Source organism: Oculina patagonica, chromosome 14 (genome assembly GCF_052425735.1).
Source record: "Oculina patagonica isolate OP01 chromosome 14, crgOcupat, whole genome shotgun sequence".
Taxonomy (NCBI): Eukaryota; Metazoa; Cnidaria; class Anthozoa; order Scleractinia; family Oculinidae; genus Oculina; species Oculina patagonica.
In genome coordinates, this window is record NC_135771.1 from 4366334 (window position 1) to 4376220 (window position 9887).

Below are 9887 nucleotides of genomic sequence, written 5' to 3' on the forward strand. Positions count from 1 at the left end.
GTACCGTTCTCTTATAAGTTTAAAACTTGAAAATTACTCAGCGACAGATATTAAACTGTCTAGAAGCTTTTATAATTTATTGTAAACAAGATAATATTCTTACTCTGCCACGACTGTTTTTCCAGCTGATGTATGTGCAGACACCAAGACGGATTGATTGTTCTCCAAACATTTCAGTGACTCTTTCTGGAAAGGATCCAGGATGAATGGATATTCCTGACAAGATAGGGAACAATAGAACAATATTTAGTAGCTTACTACACAGCTCAGAGAAACATAAGGCCAGCGATCTAAGCCACAGTGACTTCAACTGTTTACCCCCCTCCCTCCCATGTTATTCCCATACATGAACAGTGGAACCTCAATTTAACAAGCTTTTGTATAACGAACAATATTCTTCGCCCCAGTTATAGAAAAATATATGGAAACGAACCCAGAAACCGCATCATAGCGAACATACCATGTATTTTTGCTGGTCCCTTGGCCCTTTGTTATTTGTATATGAGGGGAAAATCAGTTCCATCCAAAATTATTCGATTTCATGTCAGTTATTTCAACTCACAATGAACACATACATAAACTAATTACTAACTAACCTTGGCTGGTTTTGTTGCCTTTTTGACCAAAGGAACGTATTCACATACTTCAGGTACAGCAACCTTTATAAAAAAAGAAATTAAAGAAAACTGTATCTCTGACTGCTGATTGCTGAAGACAGTGCAAAAACTCCCACACACTCACCTCGTGATTGCATGCCTCAATAGTTTCAACACTGATTACATTTACACGAGGAATTGATTCCATGAGGCTATGTGGGAATAAACAAACAGAGCCAGATTAAATCCTACAGGTCGGTCAATAGGAGAATCCAAATTTTTTTGAAAGAGCTGTGAGATTTGAGGGCTATTTGGATCTGTGCCCCTTCCCTTTATTCTTGGGTACATCAAAATTAAAACAATTGGTCGAAACTAAGCACATACTTTAGGGGGGGGGGGGGTGAATAGGGGTACGCAAATCCGCCGATCGGTGCTATTTTTTGGCCAAATCAGTAAGGCTGCCGCTATTTTCATTCAAATCTGAATTAAAATATGCATTGTACTTGAAAACTTTGTGTAGTACAGTTTCACTGAAACGGACAGAAGATGTTATTTTTTTATGCCAGTTTTTAAGACGATTCGTTTCACTGCTTGTTTTTGCGACAATTCCACCAACATAATAAAGACCAAAATGTTCAAACTTCATTTAGTATCCACGATCCAAACTTCCTGACATGAAGGGTCCAAAATCCAGGCCAAAATTCTCAGGTAACCATGATCCACTGTCTTTTCAAAAGTCACGAATCTGCTCAATGTACCGGGTATCTCAAAAATCCACAATCCGTGTTCTTTTTAAGGCCAAATCCATTGATCTGCAGACCTATTCACCCCCCTCGTTTAGACTTCATTTCGTGGATTTTCTTCAAACATCATCACAATTACATGTACAAAATAAAGGACTAGTTCCCTTTAGTGTAAATGTACAGATTTAACATTGGTTTTGATGGCTTATCTATTAAAGCATTATTTTATAAATCTTGGGGGTTTCCAGTGGCTTTTGTGAGTGCGATTAAGTTCGAAAACCGAACTCAATCGAAGTCATCAATCAAACCATGGAAATATGAGCCTCATAATGACGGCCTTCATGATTTTTCAGCCTGGATGACATAATATATGTTCTACAACATTGTGTTACTTCTTACTAAACATATAACCTCACAGTTAAAAAAAAGACATGCCACAAAAAAAGATTTACCTCTCCAAGTCGTCCAGTTTCGCTTTTTTCGCTCCAGAGTCTTCCAAAGCGAGGTCGATAACATCAGGTGTAAAATCTCTTTTCTCCCCAATATGTGACACATCTGTAGACGTTGATGGACCAGAAGTTTCCCTCTTGTCTTTTTTACTCTTTTTGTTACTGTTTGTGGCTGAATCATCCTCAAAAACAGCAAATATATCGTCTTCACCAAACGCGTCCGCCATGTTTCACGTGTTTGATGGGGTAAGACCGCTGACAGAAAAAATTTTCCAAGCGCGTAAAGGTTTCTGGGTTTTCCGAAAAGTAGGCCTGTCCCGATTGCGCTCGTAAAATGCTAGAAAGTTGCTCACTGAAATGCCAAAAAGTTGCTAAAAAAGTGCTCCAAATGCTCCAAAGCTGCTCCAAAAAATCCAAAAACGTTGCTTACAAATTAAAAAAATTCCACAAATATTATGCTAATTTCCCGTTAAAGGTAAGATTTCTGAAAGTGACAATAGAAAGCAAGGGACCGCGGACGAAAATGCTGCTAGTGTACGTAGGAGCTGGCGACAGCTCTAATAAGCCAAAAATAAAAATAAAGAGACGAGAAGCAAGGCTGACACTACGTAGAAATGAAAAAACCTTAACGGGACAACGACATGATAGAGTCCAAACTGAAAGTCAAAAATGCAAACACTGGACAGCTGTTTCGACCTGATTGGGTCTCTTCAGCAGAGTGTATGCCGCACAGAATAGAACAACCAGCGCAAAGACAGTTGTCTATAAAGTGCTCGTGGTAATGAAAATCCGGATGGGCTCAAATTCAAACACCCGCCCATTGATCATAGCCGCGTGACTATTGAGTAACACTCGGAAAATCTTCGGAAATATTCGGTCTAAAAATTGTAAAAAAATTTTCTTGAAAGGAAAAAAGTTGTTTAAAAGATGAAAAATTACTTAAAAGTTGCCGAGGACAATAGGGACAGACCTATTTGTGTGGTATATGTTTCAGTGATAAAAAAAAACCTTGGCACGGTTCATAAATTTACGAAAAAACTGAGAATGAAAACAATATTTCAATTAATTAACATATATTCATCGAAATGGAGGTGGCTAGTGGTGGATATTTACCGAGCCGCGCAGCGGTGGGGTATAGTTGTTTTAGTATATACTAAAACAGTGAGATAATATAGCCCGAAAGAATGATTTTTGCTAGTTTATTCTCTTCAAAGATTATAAATTTCTCGCGCACGTTGCTTGGAGATGAATAGTTAACAATTATCCTGCGAAATCGCGCGGAATATCGCCTGTTATTTGCCGCGGGGCCGCGGGCCGGGTTGGTTATATAATGAGATTTTTAAAATTTGAGGATAATTTTTTTTTTATTATACAAAAAATTATAAAAAAAATTTTTTATAAAAAAAAAATTTTTTTTTTTTTAAATTTTGGGGGGCGGCGACAAAGGATATTTGGAGTTTGAGTAGCCAATCAGCGCGCGCCAAAAACGCTATCCACTGTTTTAGTACATACTAATCTATTCTATTCCTGATGTTAATTTACGTGTCAAAAACAATAGGAAAATATTCTCGCCAATCGCGCAAAATACGTATTGTTATTGTAGTTTTCCATTGGGTAATTTCCAGAACATTTATAACAAAACTCCGCTTGAAAATGAGTTCTGAAAACTGTATTTCAATTTGTTATATATTTGTACAGCCGCCTTTAGCTCAGTCCGGGATACCCAATTTATCTACTAGCTATACTTTATTTTTAGATGTTTTAATTTTCAGTTTAAATAAATTAAAATTTAGTAAAAATGAACTTGTCCTTTCAGCCAATAAAAGTTGTTAAATTTAGCGTACGTTTTAGTTTTAAAATGATCACAAAAATGAAATTTTTAAAAAGGCGAGCATCAAGAAAAACAAAAAAGCACCATTTTGATTTTGTTGCTGAGGTACGAGAAATCGTTTGATTCCATTCCTAAAAAGTAAATAAAATTTATCACAATTAAAAACTTTTTAATTATTCTTTTTCTGTTTTTCCGCCATTTATTAACCAGTTAATAACTTAGCAACTTCTGCTCACAAAGAAAAATGTTTGTTGAGCAACCCCAACTGCGACAACTTATTGTAATTTTAAATGAACCATACACTTTTTCTTTGCTTGAGTTACATCTTTGATTTATTGCTGTACGTCGCTGTTAAAACTTAGTAACTCCAATCCGGTGTTTTGGTGGGCGAGATCTTTCAACCTGACTGGATGCGAGGCTGTCATGCTTAAAGAAAACTAATGCATTTGTAGTTGGTGAGTATTTCTCTCCGTGTTACAGTTGAATCTCGATAACTCGAAGCCTCAAAAACTCGCATCGCTAGAAATCCTCCCACAAACTCGAGCCTTTTTTGATTCCCCTCAGAATTTTCTTACTGATACAGTTAAATATTTATAACTCGAACCTTTGGGAAATCGAAAAAGATTCGAATTATCGAGGATTCGAGATATCGAGAATAATGTTAGTAAGAAAATTACCTAAGAGGAATAAAAAGGTTCGAGTAAGCGGGAGGTTCGAGTTTTTGAGGGTTCCTTTCCTTTCGGTTTTATTATTCATTTGTTTTCTTATTTGTGAGCTTCCTGTAAAGTAGCTTTTAGCAAAATGGAGTGCCACGTTAAATAAAGTTCTTATTTTATCTTATCGAGTTATTGGGAATACCGTCGATAATTCGAATCTTTTTCGATTTCCCTTGAAGGTTCAAGTTATCGGGATTCAACTGTATAAATTAGTTCATTGCATCAAAAACGAACGTACAGCACAAACAATTTGGGTTTACCTTGGGAAGAGAGCAAGGTAGTTTCTGAGCCCATTCTTGCACCTACATGAATCTTGGTATATACATTAAGAACATCAACCGATTTCACATTATAGTACTAGTCCTAAAGAAGATTAGCTCTGCTAGTTGAAATATCGGCCAATAAATTTTGCCCTTCTGCCGAAGTAATCTGTCTTGCAGTCAATTTGGTTTTATTTACACTTAAAGTGACGTCTGGTACGAGCATTTCTTGAGCAAGAAATCCGGCAACAGACAAGCCGAGTAGTTTTATTCTTCGTTGCGTTATCGCCTGCATACAAGCGTTTTTTACATCAACCGATGTTACAAGTAATAAGTTAATTAACGAATCGTGGACTAAACGTTTTAAAAAAAACGTCTTGTCTCAGCTCTAAGGCCGAACAAATTTGTAAACTACCTTCAGTTTTTAGTAAATGAGCAAGGCGACGAAGAACAATCAGCAAAAGCTACTTTAAAAAAACAATTGGAATCGCAGGCGTTTTACAAATGAGCATCGCTTGGATGTCATAATTTAAACTCCTCTCATTATTTTTGTAGCAAATCTCATTCGGACGGGGACTGAAAAATTTTAATTTAAAACTAAATTAGTTCGCGGTATTTTGCTGATAAGAAATGAATGAAAAATAATAAAAAAGATATATTATGAAGAAGAATTTTTCAACAATGACACGACCATGGGACAAAGAAAAATTTTGAGTCCCCGACGGGAATCGAACCCATGGCCTCCCAGATACCGGTTGGGCGCTCTAACCAACGGAGCTACGAGAGACTCGTGGTGAGCTGGGCCATTTACTAGGTTGGAGGCCATGAGTTCGATTCCCGTCGGGGACTCAGAATTTTTCTTTGTCCCATGCTCGTGTCATTGTTGAAAAAATTCATCTTCATTATTTATCACCGAGCTTAAAATTTACCATCTTTATCATTTACAAGATATATTATTTTTTGCGTATAACGGTCGATGGGGAATTGATGGTAATCAGTTTTGGTGTTGTGTGTTGTTGTTTCGCCTAGATCAAAAATTGCAATGTTCCAAAAGTAGAATCGCTCTCCACTTCTGCAGGTTAACATAAAACAACCACAATACGTTATGCTGTATATAGAACGATTTTCCTTCGATATTAAAATGATTGCGCACAAACAGAACGCGAACAACAAAAGTCAAACGAAAATCGATCAATCTCCAACACAGTTTGCGCACGCGCCGGGCGCGAAGTGTCGTGTCACTTGTCAAGAGAGAGAGAGAGAGAGAGAGAGCCTGGAATTGAGTTTGGAAACGTTGCAGGGTGTGGCCACTACCACGTGCAGTGTTGCAGCATGTGTTCGGGTCTTAAAGGAACTGTGTCACAGATTTCAGCCAAATTTCAGCATGTGAATTGACCATCAAATATAAAAAATAACCTGTAAATAATAAAGATGGTAAATTTTAAGCTCGGTGATAAATAATGAAGATGAATTTTTCAACAATGACACAAGCATGGGACAAAGAAAAATTCTGAGTCCCCGACGGGAATCGAACTCATGGCCTCCCAGATACCGGTTAGGCCCTCTAACCAACTGAGCTAAGAGAGACTCGTGGTGAGTTGGGCCATTTACTGTGACACGCGTCCTGCATACTGCTAGGATCAGCAATGTCGAAATCATCAAGTGTGTTGTAAACAATAAAGATGGTAAATTTTAAGCTCGGTGATAAATAATGAAGATGAATTTTTCAACAATGACACGAGCATGGGACAAAGAAAAATTCTGAGTCCCCGACGGGAATCGAACCCATGGCCTCCCAGATACCGGTTAGGCGCTCTAACCAACTGAGCTACGAGAGACTCGTGGTGAGCTTGGCCATTTACTGTGACACGCGTCCTGCATACTGCTAGGATCAGCAATGTCGAAATCATCAAGTGTGTTGTAAATAATAAAGATGGTTAATGTTGAGCTCGGTGATAAATAATGAAGATGATTTTTTCAACAATGACACAAGCATGGGACAAAGAAAACTTCTGAGTCCCCGACGGGAATCGAACCCATGGCCTCCCAGATACCGGTTAGGCGCTCTAACCAACTGAGCTACGAGAGACTCGTGGTGAGTTGGGCCATTTACTAGGTTGATATGTGACACGCGTCCTGCATACTGCTAGGATCAGCAATGTCGAAATCATCAAGTGTGTTGTAAACAATAAAGATGGTAAATTTTAAGCTCGGTGATAAATAATGAAGATGAATTTTTCAACAATGACACGAGCATGGGACAAAGAAAAATTCTGAGTCCCCGACGGGAATCGAACCCATGGCCTCCCAGATACCGGTTAGGCGCTCTAACCAACTGAGCTACGAGAGACTCGTGGTGAGCTTGGCCATTTACTGTGACACGCGTCCTGCATACTGCTAGGATCAGCAATGTCGAAATCATCAAGTGTGTTGTAAATAATAAAGATGGTTAATGTTGAGCTCGGTGATAAATAATGAAGATGATTTTTTCAACAATGACACAAGCATGGGACAAAGAAAACTTCTGAGTCCCCGACGGGAATCGAACCCATGGCCTCCCAGATACCGGTTAGGCGCTCTAACCAACTGAGCTACGAGAGACTCGTGGTGAGTTGGGCCATTTACTAGGTTGATATGTGACACGCGTCCTGCATACTGCTAGGATCAGCAATGTCGAAATCATCAATTGTGTTGTAAATAATAAAGATGGTAAATTTTAAGCTCGGTGATAAATAATGAAGATGAATTTTTCAACAATGACACGAACATGGGACAAAGAAAACTTCTGAGTCCCCGACGGGAATCGAACCCATGGCCTCCCAGATACCGGTTGGGCGCTCTAACCAACTGAGCTACGAGAGACTCGTGGAGTCGTGGTGAGCTGGGCCATTTTACTAGGTTGATATGTGACACGCGTCCTGCATACTGCTAGGATCAGCAATGTCGAAATCATCAAAATCATAAAATTTACCATCTTTTTCATTTACAACACACTTGATGATTTCGACATTGCTGATCTTAGCAGTATGCAGGACGTGTGTCACATATCAACCTAGTAAATGGCCCAGCTCACCACGAGTCTCTCGTAGCTCAGTTGGTTAGAGCGCCCAACCGGTATCTGGGAGGCCATGGGTTCGATTCCTGTCGGGGACTCAGAATTTTTCTTTGTCCCATGCTCGAGTCATTGTTGAAAATTCATCTTCATTAAAAATAACCTCTTAAAACAGTGAAGGAACATTTCTCAATAACACAGCAAATACAAAAGAAGGTACGGATGACCAAAAGCGACTAAGATTGAAACGGATTGCGATATGGGTGTTTGAAATACTGTTGGGCTGAACACTTTTCAAAGTTAATCTCGTTGGCTTGAGTTGTAACTTTAAAATATAACGCCCGGGAGACACATTTGATTGCAATGAAGCTATGGTTCTGTCATTTAGATCAATAGAAAAAATTCTTTGTAAACATTAAGTTTCATAGCGAGTATTTGGCAAAACTTAATAAAAATAAACTCAAATTAACTCAGCCGTGACACAGTCCCTCTAACTACTTCAAGTCTTGAAATTCAAATTTACTGTATGATAGTTGTATTTTAATTTAATACATTGGTGCTTTAGACTACAGTTAATTAACGTTTTATTTCTTTGCTTTATTTTATAGAGCTGGCAAGACGATGAGAAGGAAAGGCCTCTTGAAACGTTTATTGTGGCTTATGGGCGCATGTGTGATTGTTCTAGGTTATGTTTTCTACACATTTCACAGCAAATCATCAAGTTTAAAGCATTTTAAAAATCCACTTACTATAGTGGACAACATAATCTCGGAATATTCACCAATTATAATCTCCCCAAACACCATAAAAGAAAATCCAACTGCTCCCCCTCATTCTCGCTTACAACAGTTAGAAAAATCAACTTCTTTCGTGAACAACATAATCGCGGAAAATTCGCCAACGACATTTTCAACATACACCACAAAAAATACGCCCACTGGTTCTCCGATACCAAATCGACAGCCACCTCGGCGAAGCTTGTTGATTTTCGGCCATGATCGGTCTGGTACGACGTTCATAAGCGCCATGTTCTCCAAAGATCCACAAATGTTCATGGTTTACGAGCCACTCTGGATAACACTTAAATGGTTATATTATGAACGTGATTACACGTGCTCACATTGCGAACTTCAGGTTGTAAATTCAATTTTAGCTTGCAACTTTACTCGCTCATCTGTATCGACAAAATTTTTGTCATACATTTCTACACCGTGGACTGGCGCGCTACCCGTTAATATTTTCACAACACCAAAGTTTTGCAATGAGAGCATGGATTCAAACAACGGAACGGATTGCCCCGAACTTGGAAAAAATCCGGAATTCGTGGACGACGTTTGCCATACCAAGTTCAAACACAGCGTTGTCAAGGTTTCTCCCGTGCGGCTTCCTGGCGAAAAAATGGCTAATCTTGTTCCACAGGTTTTACTGGAAAATCCGGATGTCGAAATACGCGTTTTGCACCTGGTTCGAGATCCCAGAGGGAACATAAATTCTCGAATTAATATAGACTGGCTGAAACACTATCCGAACCCTAAGCTGGCTTACACCGCGAGAAAACTCTGTGACTCCATTGTAGCTAATTTAGACCATGCAGATAGAACATTAACGGAGTTGAAACTCAAGCACAAGTATAAAATGGTTAGGTACAAGCAGATCGCGGATGACCCTTTAGGAACTGCAAAGGATATATACAACTTTGCTGGATTTGATATGCCACTGGAAACAGAAAAGTGGATAGTGGAAAGCACAAAACCTAGCAAAAAGGAACTGAAAGAGGCCCTGAAACAACCATATTCTACAGTAAGGAATGCAACGGGCAATGCCGACAAATGGCGGCAGGATGCTTTCTTCGAGAGGAATCGAGTCATTGAAAGAGAATGCAAACCACTGATGGACAAATTGGGTTTGGAGAACGTTTCAGAGCCCGAAGGAAGCTCGGGTGGTAAAAATATATGAAGACCAACCATGAACTCTTAAACAAGGGAACATTCTAAAATACAGCTGAATATAGGCGGGTAGAATTTTTACAATTCAAGTTTATTATACACGAATATTATTATCAGTATTATTCCACTATTTCTTAGTACAAACATACACAATAAGAGCTACAACTACCTCTAGTTTAGCTGAATGTCCTGCTGTAATAGTGTGCGCCACTTTAGCTTACTAGCTTTGAATTTTTTTTTTCACGTGATAATAAGCACATTATTGCTGAGAGATCCAGGAGACGTACTGGGGAG

The 9887-nt window shown here is 38.8% G+C and overlaps 2 protein-coding genes across 2 annotated transcripts in view; one reads left to right on the forward strand and one right to left on the reverse strand.

Annotated features, from left to right (window-relative positions):
* Window positions 1-2043, reverse strand: part of LOC144638125 (exosome RNA helicase MTR4-like) — a 32951-nt gene extending 30908 nt beyond the window's left edge. The window contains exons 1-4 of the mRNA XM_078497311.1: window positions 1792-2043; window positions 742-808; window positions 597-659; window positions 104-216 (exon numbers count right to left, since the gene is read on the reverse strand). Of these exons, the coding sequence (XP_078353437.1) occupies window positions 104-216; window positions 597-659; window positions 742-808; window positions 1792-2015 (467 nt within the window). The 5' untranslated portion in view covers window positions 2016-2043. The remainder of the gene's footprint in view (window positions 1-103; window positions 217-596; window positions 660-741; window positions 809-1791) is intronic.
* Window positions 2044-3950: 1907 nt separating this feature from the next.
* Window positions 3951-9887, forward strand: LOC144638198 (carbohydrate sulfotransferase 3-like). The gene is made up of 2 exons (XM_078497404.1): window positions 3951-4074; window positions 8256-9887. Exon 2 carries the CDS (start codon window positions 8269-8271, stop codon window positions 9601-9603), a length of 1335 nt encoding a protein of 444 aa, XP_078353530.1. The 5' UTR covers window positions 3951-4074; window positions 8256-8268; the 3' UTR covers window positions 9604-9887.